General features: G+C 36.8%; 1 protein-coding gene across 2 annotated transcripts; it reads right to left on the bottom strand.

Annotated features, from left to right (window-relative positions):
* Nucleotides 1–1,201: 1,201 nt before the first annotated feature.
* LOC137746982 (ninja-family protein mc410-like) lies at nt 1,202–4,631 on the bottom strand. Of its 2 annotated transcripts, none has more exons than XM_088689803.1 (3): nt 4,501–4,631; nt 2,280–3,425; nt 1,202–1,989 (listed from the first exon to the last, which is right to left on the bottom strand). In XM_088689803.1, exons 2-3 carry the CDS (start codon nt 3,286–3,288, stop codon nt 1,433–1,435), a joined length of 1,566 nt encoding a protein of 521 aa, XP_088545929.1. In that variant the 5' UTR covers nt 3,289–3,425; nt 4,501–4,631; the 3' UTR covers nt 1,202–1,432. The 2 variants fall into 2 exon arrangements, with proteins under 2 accessions (XP_088545929.1, XP_088545930.1); XM_088689804.1 differs by having other exon boundaries at nt 1,202–1,932.
* Nucleotides 4,632–14,680: the final 10,049 nt, after the last annotated feature.

Raw genomic sequence — 14,680 nt, 5'->3', positions numbered from 1 at the left:
CCTTCAAGATCAAGCCCCAACGGCCCTTGAAGAACTCCCACCAACTCAAGATCAAGCCCCGACGGCCCCTTGAAGAAAGTGTTCATCATTCATCATCCGTTCATCCTAAGATCAAGCCCCAACGGCCCTTTGGATCAACAACCTCAACAAACCCATACACCCATTCTTCAAGATCAAGCCCAACGCCCCTTGAAGATCCGTTCAACAACTGTTCATCCAAGATCAAGCCCCGACGGTCCTTGGATCAACAAACAAATCCACACATCTATTCTTCAAGATCAAGCCCAAAAGCCCTTGAAGAAAACCAACTGTTCATTCAAGATCAAGCCTCGACGGCCCTTGAAGAAAACCAACCGTTCTTCAAGATCAAGCCCAAAAGCCCTTGAAGATCCGCTCATCCATCAACATTCAAGATCAAGCCCCGAAGGCCCTTGAAGAAACTTACAACTGTTCATCCAAGATCAAGCCTCGACGGCCCTTGGATCAACAAATCTAGATCTTACGGAGATAGAATCAGAGGACCAAATTTAAGAGAGATAGTAACCCCAAAATCATAAACACAAAAATATTATTTTGTACACGTTATTCTGGTTTCTTGTTTCAAGAAAACTTTCGTGTTCACAGGGACCTCTTCAACGTTGTTGACGGCCAAGTCCTTTGGATAATTCCACCAAAACTGAGGGCTTTGTATATGACCGTATCCCCTTAGAACACAGAGAGAATTACAACCTTTCCGAGGCCCCTAAAAAAAAGTCAAAAAATCGGTCAAAAAGATAAAGGGTGCGTAGATCATTTTCCTTCTTTCATAAACAAGAGAAATGCTTTGTCGTTGCCAGTAATTAAACAATTCTTTATATTTTATTTCCAAAAAAATACAATTTTTCAGAGAATCATTTTCGTAACATAGAAGCAACAAATCCGCCAGTGTTTCCATCATGTTACATGGAGGATGGTGAGTGAACAGAAAAATCCAAGAGTTAAATGATACAAATTAGCAGCTCAACCCTAACCTAAGTGTTGACTCTTAATCCATGAATTCTCCATTTGTAAAGTGTCTGTAGATTGCTAATCTGAAACTAATAAGAATCATTAATCAACTAATCATCTTTGCAGGTTTACGTATACAAGTTTCCAGTTTTTGTATTTTCCGGTATTATATGTATATATATATATATATATATATATATATCACAAAATAGAGTAGAACTGAAATACTTGGCCTTCATATCACAATAGAATAATGATGGAATATTATTACATACACCTGCAATTCCTGATTGCAGCAGTTGAGACAAAACTGAGAGGAACTGAAGAAGGTTATTACTACACAAGCACAACGACGAGTTAAGCGTTTAAAAACATCGCCAGGATTTCCAGACCGAGCATAAATATTTATTAGTCTGGTTAAACGTACTGCGAACATGGTACAGAATCAGGTCTGAGCCGAGGCAGCGGGATTGCCATTTGGAAATGTTGCCAAACCAGTGCCGCTTTCTGGATTAGAAGGCTCTTCGCTTGCATGACGAACAAACTCTTCAGGGGACATGTGCAAGCCATGGCAAGCACAAACTATTCTGATTTGGTTTGCACTGTATCGGTAAGTTACACCAGAAATTGTCTTACCATTTGGGCCTTGACCTTTGGTAGAAACCCATGGCAGATTCGGGGAGGAACCAGATCCCTCAAATTTTATGTCTGCAGCAATACCTGGCTTTATAGATGAAAAATTAAGAGATAAGTCCTCTGCCGTTGGGCGGTCAGGTACCTCTTTCATCCTGAGGTTCGCGCTGCTTATTTTTGTGTCTTCTTCTGCCTGAGAAGATGCATCCTCTTCAGTGACATTCTTTTTGCCATCACCTCTCGCCCGTTCTAACATCCTCCCAGCATATTGTGCAATATCAGATGAATTATTTGAAGCGACATGCATCATAGCTGCATCAGCACAAGGAGGATAAGAATCTGTTCTCAACCATCTGGACTTAAACCATACTGAACAGATCACATTCAACCGGAGAAGAAAAAAAAAGTATCACTAATATTATTTTCTTTTGGTCAAGTATCACTAATAATATCAGTATAATTTTTGACAAAAGAACACCCCCAGAGTGCTATTCATGTATGGAAATGGAAAATATCTATCAATAAGATATAACATATCCAACATAAAGAGATGCATCCAATACGTTTTATAAAACAGATGAGTACACCACAACCGTAAGGTGTTTCCATGCTCTCTAGTCCAACGTGCACAAAGAAGTTCCAATCCATATTATTGTCACCTGAATTTGGAGGATTTCTGCCAGCATAGGCAGGATGGAATTGTTGAGTATGAGGAATCGCACCCCAGGCATTATCTTTATCCAACATTGGGAGCTGGACAGGTGAATAGCCAAACATAACTGGCAAGTTTTTAGGATTCACAGGTTGAGTCCCTGTTTGCTCACCAGTAACCGTAGGCATCGCCTGCATCATCCCATGCATTGGATGTCCTGATGTGGTGGTCGCACCAACTGAATTAGATTCCTTTGTCGGGAGAGAATAAGGCATGTTCATCATCTTTATTGATTGCACTGAGAACGGACTCCCATACGCCATATTCCCAAGCTTGTATTCATTTTCTGATGAGATATTGAACCCCTTCTGTCCATTTAGGTCCACAACCTTGGAATCAGCAAACCTGCAAACTTCCTTCTGAGCATCAGAAGAGTCACCAGATCCAACAAATCGCTTGGCACCCTCAACATGTTGAGAAATTGGCACTGAGGATGAACCCTCCAGTTCAGAATCTGCCACGTCTTCATTTTCAGCAGTTGAGCCATCTTCTGTAATGGAAATGTGTGATGCTCTTGTCTTGTCATGCATATCAGAGTAATGAGCTTCTCTCTCATGCTTCTTTTGATGGTTCATCTCGTCAAACAAATTCTTGCGTTTATTAGCAGCTTCAGTCTGTTTTTCCTCCTCTGTTTCATCAGACTTGTTATTGTTTACACCCCAGACTCCTCTCCCGTTCAAGGTTATTGATGCATCAGCATCAACACTGGCCTTGGAAAGGTCATTGAAGAAGTTTTCTTTAGGTTTCACTGAATCACTTCTTTGAGAGCTACTACTAGATTCTTGTTTTTGAGCCCCACCATGAAGAAAGTCCTTAAAATCATCCACTAGTTTGTTGCTTCTATCACCTTCTTCTGCTCTAGCATTTGGGGAAGCACCATTTTTACCCTTGGCTTTGGCAGATGATCCACCAAAAGAGAGACCCAAACTAAGTTCAAGTCCATTATCATCCTCCATTTTTTTTTTTTTTTTGGACAGAGAATAACTGTCAATAGAAATCGAGCATAACCCTTTCCGATCCTCTATTCTATTCAGAAGATATCCCCAACCACACTGACACCAACACAAAGAGCAATCATTCCAAAAAGTAATTCCTGCACAAAAGCAATTTGACAGAGATGAAACCACATCATGGTATGCATTGCAAAGAATAGAACAAAAAGTAAACATATGAAACGATCAAAGCAATCTAAGTATCAACATATAACTAAATGTAGCTTGGTTAGGCTAAACTCTTAAGCATTAACAGCAATTATAACATTGGGGGCGATTCGATCATCTGGTATAATGGGACTACCACCGAAAGAATGGCTTTTGCAAGTGTTCTAAGACTAGAACATTAGCTATACAACCAGGTCCAAACTTCAGAATGGCAGAAATCGTTAAGGAGGTTCCCGATATCAGTCATATGCGAGCCATAATCAACCATTACAGATATTTGGACAACAATTTAGGAAATCAGTGTATCACAAAGAGAAAGCAATCTCTCATTTGCAATGACACTTTTTATTAGTAGAGCTAAACTACAAAAGCACTCAGCAAGTTATGCCGTGAACAACCGAGGATCGAATACATCTACTCTACAATATAAACAAAAATTCGGAGGGATGTGCACCATTAATTCGATCCAAGATCTTAGACTCCATCTAGTAATAAGTACTAATATAACTACGGACTGAAAAAAAAACAAAAATTTCAATCTCAAATTGTTTCTGATCTTAAAAACAAAATCCATGCAACTGAACCTAACTAATACACAGCACGGCTGAGCCCAAGATTTCAAATTACTGGACACAAAAGCAAAAAGTCACAAAATTTTATTAAGATTTATTTTCCTACGTTTTCTCGGCTACCAAACAATGGAACCCAGATCTGCTCCTCACCCAGATTACCAATGAACGCCTATTTTTCAACTAAATAGGAAATTTTCCCACGAAACCGAAACTAGGAACTTTGAACAATGAAATTAAAGTTCAATTAAACCAATTTACAATCGGATGAGATGGAAAATTAGCTAATGACTGCGATTCGATCCTTTTCTGGACCGATCCCAAATATTTCACGAAAAAAAAAAAATACTAATTAATGATTTAATCAAGCAATTGGAAACTTTAGCATAAAAATACGAAAATACAATGAGGAACACAAAATACGGAGAGAAACAGAGACCTTGATTCGAAGAGAAATGGTGAAGCCCTAAATCGAGCTGCTTGGTCCAGAGAAGAGTGAGGGGCGGAGAGAGATGTAAAATTTGGTACAAAATATAATGGGGAAGAAGATGTTCAAAAACATCTCTTACATTTTTTTTTTATTTTTTATTTTTTGTTTTGCATTTTATTAAATTTTTTAGCGCACGTGAATATTATGAAAATTATTTTAGGTAATTTTTATTGACACAATACTTATTTTATTTCATGTCATCCTAGTTTTTGTGCTGGCCTTGGATTATTTTGATTTGCACCATTAAAAAAATCTGACGCTGTGTTTGAATAAAAAAAATTTTAGATTGCTAAGAAATTTTAAAATGAAGGAATTTTAGAATGAAGGAATTTTAATTTTAGAATTTGTTTGTTTGGTTGACCTAAAAGGACAATGAAATTTGAGTACAGATTTTGTTTGTTTTTAAACTCTTACGCGGAAATTCTAAATTCTTTTGTTTATGAATCTAAATAAGGAAATTGATGCATGTCACTTTATACGTTCTGACTTCTGTCAAAATTCAAAGTTTATTTTCCTAATCCAAATATAGTGTAAATTGTGCTAGTGGTGTATTGTTGTTGCGGTTATGATCATCTTCCTCAACTCAACTTTCTTTCCCTGCTATAATTATTATAGTAATGCGTATACTATATCTCACTTATTTGGAGACTGAATAGCAGATTGGTTGATAATGTGCAGGATGAATAAATTTGGAATGGAGACAAAATAAAATGCAAAATTAAAGTTATCTATTTTTTGTCTAAGTAAGAGTCAAGACTTAGGATGTCTAGACAGGTCTAGACATTTTTTCTTTAATGTTGAAGATATCCAAAAGACTTTCTAATTTTCAGCTTGGTCTAATAATTTGTACATGCAGGAACTATTTCCTGAACTGAAGGCATTTCTTGGAGGCCCTAACTGTTCCTATCTAATTAAGGGTACATATAGCTTCAGATTCTGTTGGGAACATGTTTAATTCCTTCGTTCTAGTTGTTTAATTAAATTTCAAAAATATAGTTGGGATGCAGGCACTTCAAGAATGGACGGGCTGTTTTGTTGTTGTTCATGTAAGTGGTTTTTTTTATTTTTTTTTCCTTTTTTAATTTTATTTAAAAAATGTCTGCATTGTACATCTTTTTAGTCTAAAACATATGGTCGTATCGTCCTGATCTCTCTTAAATGAGTCTTAATTAATTTGCTTGTAAATGATCAGGACGACGTTGTCTTTGCCAAAGGGCTCATTTAATGGACTAAGGATAGTCAGGATGGTTGTGGAAGACTGCTTTGTTTATAAAGTTTCTGCTGAATCCCTTATCGCCAGGGTTACAAAGGAAGGGGGTTTGAATGGTTGGAGTGCGATGAATGGTATTCGAGATTTGCATATATGATTTGTTGAGATCTGGATGGGGTTTCTTTTCAAAGAGAATTCTAGACGTTATGAATATTTAGCTAAGTATACTACTAAGACACTACAACATTCTTCTTAATTGCCTTTTGCACAATTGACAAGCTATATACTTGACTTGCAAGCCAAGCCACTAACTAACCAAGTAACAACCCTGCACTCTCAGCTAATCAATTCACAATAGCTAGTTTGGCAGGCATGTCACCCATTATTCCAACATTTATAAAATTTCTACGATCAATTACAAGAACTACACTTGTATCATATCAGATTACAGAGTAAAAGTTTCCAGTTTATTTGGTTAATTAACACCCACAAGGCGTAAGATTTTTGGTTCTGTGTCAGTCTACCAGACCATTTTGGTGTGGAAACTTTTCCCGCCTACACCAGCAATATTGTGATCATACGTCGTCACCCGGATTCCTTGTTTACAATGTTCATCACCATTCAAGGAGTATGGTTATGCAAAACCTTTATAATTGCGTATGGATTATGCTGATGTGGGCAAAAGGTGGATCAAAATTTTGTTAGGGTTTTCTAGTAGCAACCAAAAATTAATTTTGTTAGGGTTCTGTTCTTTATTAGAGTCGCCTTTAATTTTTGCATTTCTTTATAATTAATGAGAACTAGTTGAGTGTAAAAAGAAGTTTAGATAATTGAGATGGGTTTTCACAAGCGAGGGTGGCTTTTAGGAACTAATGTTGGATACAAAGATATAATAAATACATAAATCAAATAGAATGTGAATCACCTTATTGCTAGCCCATTGTAAGTGAAATGTCTTATGTTCAATTCTCGTTAAAGACAAATTTAAATCACATTATTACTAGCTCACTGTGAGGTTTAGCCCACTCCCTAACCTCTTAGTGTAGATAAATATCGTTTGTTAAAAAAAATCAAATAGAATGTGACTGTAGAGATACAAAACATAGGTTCGAATAAAATTATGATATATTTACATTGAGGGGGTTAGGGAATAAATTGGTTGCGACTCGCCAATCTCGAGATTCAAATATAAGACATCAAATGAAGAGAAATACCACTAGACTGAAATACTAAGAACTAGTTTGATATTGTTGTGCTTTAAAAAAAAAAATTGTTTCTATAGTGTTTCGAGAATAAACAATTATAAAATAAAGTTGTTGAATGTTTAATAAACTTTTTTATTTATTTTTAAAGTGCCTATAACAAAAAAAAAAAAAAATGTGACATCCCACATCGCCCAGGGTAATGATCCTTAAATGTATATTCCCATCCTTACCTAGCACGATGTCTTTTGGGAGCTCACTGGCTTCGGGTTCCTTAGGAACTCCGAAGTTAAGCGAGTAGCGCGCGAGAGCACTCCCATGATGGGTGACCCACTGGGAAGTTGCTCGTGAGTTCCCAAAAACAAAACCGTGAGGGAATGGTAAGCCCAAAGCGGACAATATCGTGCTATGGTGGTGGAGCGGGCCCGGGAAGTGATTCGCCCCGGGCCGGGATGTGACAAATTGGTATCATAGCCAATCCCTGACCGGAAATGTGCTGACGAGGACGTCGGGCCCCTAAGGGGGGTGGATTGTGACATCCCACATCGCCCAGGGTAATGATCCTTAAATGTATATTCCCATCCTTACCTAGCACGAGGCCTTTTGGGAGCTCACTGGCTTCGGGTTCCTTAGGAACTCCGAAGTTAAGCGAGAAGGGGGCTAGAGCAATCCCATGATGGGTGACCCACTGGGAAGTTGCTCGTGAGTTCCCAAAAACAAAACCGTGAGGGAATGGTAAGCCCAAAGCGGACAATATCGTGCTACGGTAGTGGAGTCGGGCCCGGGAAGTGGTCCCGGGGGCTAGAGCAATCCCATGATGGGTGACCCACTAGGAAGTTGCTCGTGAGTTCCCAAGAACAAAACCGTGAGGGAATGGTAAGCCCAAAGCGGACAATATCGTGCTACGGTAGTGGAGTCGGTCCCGGGAAGTGGTCCCACCCGGGCCGGGATGTGACAAATTGGTATCAGAGCCAATCCCTGGCCGGAAATGTGCCGACGAGGACGTCGGGCCCCTAAGGGGGGTGGATTGTGACATCCCACATCGCCCAGGGTAATGATCCTTAAATGTATATTCCCATCCTTACCTAGCACGAGGCCTTTTGGGAGCTCACTGGCTTCGGGTTCCTTAGGAACTCCGAAGTTAAGCGAGAAGGGGGCTAAAGCAATCCCATGATGGGTGACCCACTGGGAAGTTGCTCGTGAGTTCCCAAAAACAAAACCGTGAGGGAATGGTAAGCCCAAAGCGGACAATATCGTGCTACGGTAGTGGAGTCAGGCCCGGGAAGTGGTCCCACCCGGGCCGGGATGTGACAAAAAAAGTGTATGAGTGTTTAATAAAGTTTTATATAAAATTAATGTGGATATGTTAAATGACTAAAGCGATATGGTATTGAATGTGATATAATAATTGCCAAAGAGAATAATACAGGGTTAAAATTTTTAATTTTATAAAGTATGCAGAGGTATCCTTATTGTTTGAAAATTTCATTAAATGGGCACTATTCACTATTCTTTGAAAAAGAAAAAAAAAAACTTTTTTAGAAGCATAGTAGACTCTGCTTCTACTTTTCTACTGTCATTGACAATAGTTTTTAGAAATTTTTTTTTTTTTTTTGTTTTACCAAACACATTTGTTGTGTTGCTCCAAATTTTTAACTAGTTTTTTTTTAGAAGCATAATCTCAAACCAACTCTAAGTGGCTAGACAAACACAATGTTAATCCACACCTTCTTATTTTGCATTTTATCATTTATTTGTGCCATTTGTTTTATGACAGCCTTTTAGTGTAAGATTTTCATTTAATTTTAATCTTGAACAAAAGCTTTAATTTAATTTAATTTTTTACAATTTTTTTGTGGCTTTTCGACCTTTGCCCTCAAGACCACGATTTGAAATTCCGGCTCCCTTCACTAAGATTGTTTGCATATAATAATAACTAGCACGCGTGAGAGTATTTTTTCCTAGTCATGAGCACTACGAGGAACTTACAAGTTTTTAGTAACTTGGATTATACGCAACTTATAAATTTATCTTTTATTTTCGGTATTTTTATTTACCAAGATACTTTTGTTAGACAAAGTTAGAAATACCAATCAAATCTGCTTTAATACATTGTGATCAAGTAGAGAGAGAGTTTCCTCACAAACAAAAACCCTCATCAGAGGAACCAAAGCTAACACACCACCATAAACTAAGGGTTATCATTTGGAATATACAGAATTTCTGCATTCCTCTGTCCCTTGACCCCTCTCTATCTTCATATGTCGCTTTTAACATCCTCAGGTTCCATAACGTTTAAATTGTCAAAGTCGTAACATAACTGGCTTGCATCTTGAGCGGTTGAAAGTACTTTAAGCCTTGCACTTGTCTCTTTCAGTTGGCAAACGATCCATTGCCTCAAGCGGTCTAAATCCCTTGGACTAATTCATGTGCTCGTTACATATCACTGAGATAGTGTTTGATCTACTAAATCTCTTGCGCTGATTCATGGGTCTAGTACCTTGATCTTTCAACACTTGTGGCTTTTCACTTAAGGCCCATCTCGAAGGATTTACAACTATTTATTGTTTCAATAAGTTCAAAAGGACTCTGCGTTAAAAAGTCATCACGTTAATACCTCACATGAAAGCCTAATCACTGGAATAAATCCATTAATCAAACGTCAACGAGGTAGTTCAATTTAATTATATTCATGTGGGCTGAGCCTAAAATTGCCCCTCCTCCTTAAGTTAAAATACGTACAATATCGTGTGTTTAAAAGAAGAAAAGTGATTGTCACATTCGGCTTTAATCCTCTTGCAATAATCCTCAGTTTTATTTTGTTCGTTGATTCTGCTATGGTTGACTCAATCCTGAAGAAAAGAAAAAAAATGTAGGGTAAAATAAATTGACCAAGGACAATTAAATACTGTTATACGCAGGAAAGAAAAAGTTGAAACCGAGTACCTAATCAAACAAATTTGGGTTCAGATTTTGTGCAGATTAAAATCTTAACAGTATAATTAATCTTCGCCCAATCATAATTCGTCGTACAAGTCAAACCTGCAAGGATATCAAAACTAGTGATCCAAGTGATAATCCAAGTGAAAAGAATACTGGTTAAGATTGTACCATGCATCATGTCACACCCCAGACCTGAGGTCGGTGGAATAAATGACCCCGTGCCCAGTGCGCGAATAAAAGTGCAAATAATAAGAAAAGAATAAGAAAAGAAATTAATCATCTCTTATATTTACATCAGAACGTTACACAATAATACAATCACACTCTAACTTACATTAATTACAAGAGTCCTTTACACTTCCCATGAAAGTCAACAACTTTTTCAGATCTCTAATTCAACACCTTTCAAATAATTCATAAGGGGTGAGCTACTAGCTCAGTAGGAACAATAACCACAATGCATTTAGCAAAACGGAAACAATGATGATGCATGAATGTAATGTTGCCTCTTCATCCTACTTTTGTTAACCCAGTTAACAAATAACCCCATTTCTTTTCGTTAGTCATCTTGTTAAACTATTAGTCCCAAATCCGAAACCCGAATAGATTGTTTTATCGGACTCTAACTGTCGTGCACTTTGGGCTAAACAAATATCTTGGTGCCATGAGAGCGGACTCAACTACTTTTAGTTCCATCTTTCCATAAATCACATACTTTCCCAATTGGGGACTCCAACAAATGATCATGTAATGATCATAGTTATTCAATTCCACTAATACTTTCCCAATAAGTCCACAATGCATGATACAGTTATCGTTCACGATAATTATGAAACAATATCCAAATGATAATTCAAACGAATAATATTCTTCAAGAAATATCAACCAAAGCCAAACTCATAAGCACTTCAATCATGCTATCAAATAGTTATACAATTGCACCAATTAACATATATCACATAACCATGTGTATGAAGCCAGTAATATACATATATAAGGTTTCCCGAGAATTTCACCTACCTAGATCCAAAGCATTCCTCCGAGTTATTAACACAAGAATCCACCACCTTGATAAAGTCCTGTTTCAGACACCGAATACTCCTTTGGTAAACTGGCAGACGAGAACAAGCAGTGGCTTACTGATTATACAACACCTCCCTCTCTTGCGTTTTCATCTATTTCCCTAAGAGTTACCTTCTCAATACCACAGCCTCATAAACAACTTAGCACTTTGTATTTTCCATCAAATTAATCTCTCCCTCTGTGCCTCTACATCTTTCTCTGTAAACGTCCCCTCTTTTATCCAGTTATCATCTTCTCTCTCGCTCTCGCAGACTGCACCGCTCTACAGCCCTGGGTTTCTACTTATGGTCATACAAAGTCGGCAGATTCTTAGATAGGAATGAACTAAAAGCCCTTTAATTGGCTATGATTTTTGGTCCAATTAGAATAGAACAAAACATGCAGCTTAATAAAATAATATCAAAGAAAAGAAAATGAATAATATGACTATATAGTTCAAATACTACCGTACTGGTGTGGTAAACTTATTTTGTTCAAAATAATATTAAATTCGAGTATAGAAAAAATGAAATAAAGGAATTAACGATTAAATAAGAAGTAAAGACAAAACTTTCTGAAATTAATAAATATACACAACATATAATTACTATATAATTGTTTTTGAAAATACAGGTCTTCGTCACTAGATGAAGAGGGTTGTTATAAAGATTGTTAGGATTGTAGTTTGTTGTAATATGGTGCTAGCACATTGTATTAGCTTAACTAGCAAGCTTTGTAGTGGATTAGCATATAAGACTCTTTGAAAAACAATTACTTGTTTATGAAGAAAGAACAATTCACAAAACTCTCAAGCTATCTCTCTCATTCTCTATGCAGTCTTTTCTGCATAATTTCTGCATTTTTTCAATTCTCACATGGTATCCTCGCTAAGAAACGATCCGGTGCTTCCGCAATCTCATTGAAAAATTCTCTCTTCTCTTCTCAATCCTCTAGTTTGTACCACTTCTGAGATAAAATTGGGCAAGTACAATCATCCGATTTACAAGAAAATTGGAGTTCTTGATCACAAAGATCAACTGTTTGATAAAACACAGTAGTGAATTTTTTTTTTTCTCTTCCCATGGTATCAAATCGGCCGGCATGACCTTCAACAACAGCTGCACCGGTGTAACCTGTGATCAATGTTTTCTACGTAGTACTACACACTAACTACCTCATTTTTTAAGGTAGTGTGCGAATACTTTTGCTTTTTTGTTGCAACTTAATTTATTTAAGGAGTTTATTTAATTCGCAATGTTGTCTTGAAGAATCACACACACATATATATAGTTACTGTAGTATTACATGCATAAAGCTTGTTTATCCCAAGAGCGTCCGTAAGAAATCACCAAATTTTAATTTTCTGTAACTGATCTTATGGGCAAGATGGTTAAATTCAATCCTTAGGTCCTCCGATATCAAGCCTCAAACGCTTCAAATTAAAGTTATTCGAGAGGATACGCCGTAACAGGTAATTAACTTTGTGTTTCTGATTCGTTTACCGTTTTGGTTTTGTTCGCATTCCCTTTTTTGATCAGGGATTTTCCCTTTGTGTTTCCCAATTGATTAGGGTATGTTGGATATATATAACCTAGTTTAGGATTGTTCTTTACAAACTAAACTTCAGACTTTTCTCAAACCGGTGTTTTTTTTCTTGGTGTTTGAAGCTAGATAGTCTAATTCTTTTCCCTCTTTTCGATTGTTCCATCCATGTCAGCTCCACCACCGGATGTGCCAGAACATTTAGTTCGAGATGGTGACATGCATCAGCTTCTTAATGATATAAGGGATAGAGTAATTGATGAGCCATCAGACCAAGAATTAATCTTGTACTTCTTAAATAGGTGGATACACGGTCAACCTCAACCTTCTCAGTTAGTTGCCCAGATAGATGTCGATGAATTTCGTAGCCTAACCCCCGAACAACTTTGCAGTAATGATTTGTGCTTAATTCTTGTTTTCCAAGATTTTCTCCGTTCTATATATATTTTCCTTTTTTTATTTTTTATTTTTATGAATTGTATATATTTTGTTTTGTATAAATCTCCATTTTTGGGTTAAATGTGATAGATGATCTACAACAACTATATTTGTATACGGCAATAGAACGGGGGCCCGGCGGTCATGATCTTCCGGATCGATGAGTCTACATTGGACAGGATCCCTTGGATAGAAACAGAATTCTTGGATGGTGGATCTCTAAGGTATCTAAAGAAAACATATTAGGAATAAGCACGGATGATCCTGAACTTCAAATTTCAATTGGATACAAGAAACCTTATGTATACCATATAGGCAATAAGCGAAAGGATGCCGTAGGAACACACTGGCATATGATTGAGTATACTACAGAACCAGATCATTCAAACTCAAAGGGCTCAGGAATTGTAAGTTATTCGGTAACTTGTTTAGTACGTATACTAAAACCTATGTGATATCTCTACTCCTAACACTTTTAATTAGTATGTGTACTGCAGCTGTACAATTGGTCGCTAAAAAGGATATATCTTGGCAAGAAAAAGTCTACTAGGCAACGTCGTGGTTCTAATAATGTGCATGCTGATGAGGTAAGTTTTTAGAGATTTTATATACACTCACAGTACTGTAGTTTCTAGTGTCTTTATTTTTTTCTTTTCGATATGACGTTTAACCAATCTCTTTATTTTCTACATAGTTTTGTTTTGTTTTGGTTTTGGTTTGGTTTTGGTTTTTTTTTTTCTTCTTCTGTCGAAACCACTTTGCAATGTCAATAGTCACTTTAGGCATACGAAATAAAGAATAAAGAATCACTTGCTATATAGCATGGTTAATTTCTTATTTACAATGTTGTTTATTTTTAGCATAAGAATATGTTAGAACCTGCTCCAAACCTTATGACGTTTTTTCAATGCTTAATCATATTCATCTTACGATATTCGTTTTAATTGTTGGGACAATGTTATTTATATTCAGTGTCACGATGGAAGTTGTCCAATTAATGCTCCACGAGATCCAACTATTCCAGAAGACGCAGATCTCGCACTGGATTTTGATGAATTCAATAATGTAAGTTTGTTCAAAATTAAATATTACAAAAATAGAAAATTTATATATATGTGTGTGTATATATATATTATCATATATATATATATATATATATATATATATATATTTCGGCTTACTGATGATGACTTGTATACTTGAAATAATTCGGTTGATTTTATCGTGGTGCTTCAGTCGCTTATCATCTTGCTTGATAATGACTTAATTTAATTTTCCATTATATTTTTATTTATATTATTGATTTTTTTAATTATTATCAACTTTATTGATTATCATATATATAATTCTCTATTTTTGTTAGGAGACACTTTGCGTACTGCATTTGGGTGATAAGAAAAAAGCAGTTGCATGCGGCCAGATCTTAACGCTCGGTAGTAATATTCATAATGTTTCACTTGGAGAGGGCAACGTGCGAGTAGCTATTAATCTCGCCTTAGATGAAGATGCTCTACTTCCGATCCCAGTTGGAGGAGAGATGAGAACTGTTGGCGATGCCGTTAAGTCTATTGTAGCTTGGCCGAGGGATCTTGTTATCATGCTAAAAAAAGGGGTGAAGGTGTGTAATTAATTACCTTACTTGTACAACTTACTAGGCTTCTGTATCCTAACTTGTCTTCCTACCAAAGGAATGGATGAAGATGCTCTACTTCCATGACTGCGTTTAACATAT

Source organism: Pyrus communis, chromosome 2 (genome assembly GCF_041283825.1).
Source record: "Pyrus communis isolate YQ-2024b chromosome 2, ASM4128382v1, whole genome shotgun sequence".
Taxonomy (NCBI): Eukaryota; Viridiplantae; Streptophyta; class Magnoliopsida; order Rosales; family Rosaceae; genus Pyrus; species Pyrus communis.
This window is presented reverse-complemented; position numbering and strand designations above follow the sequence as displayed.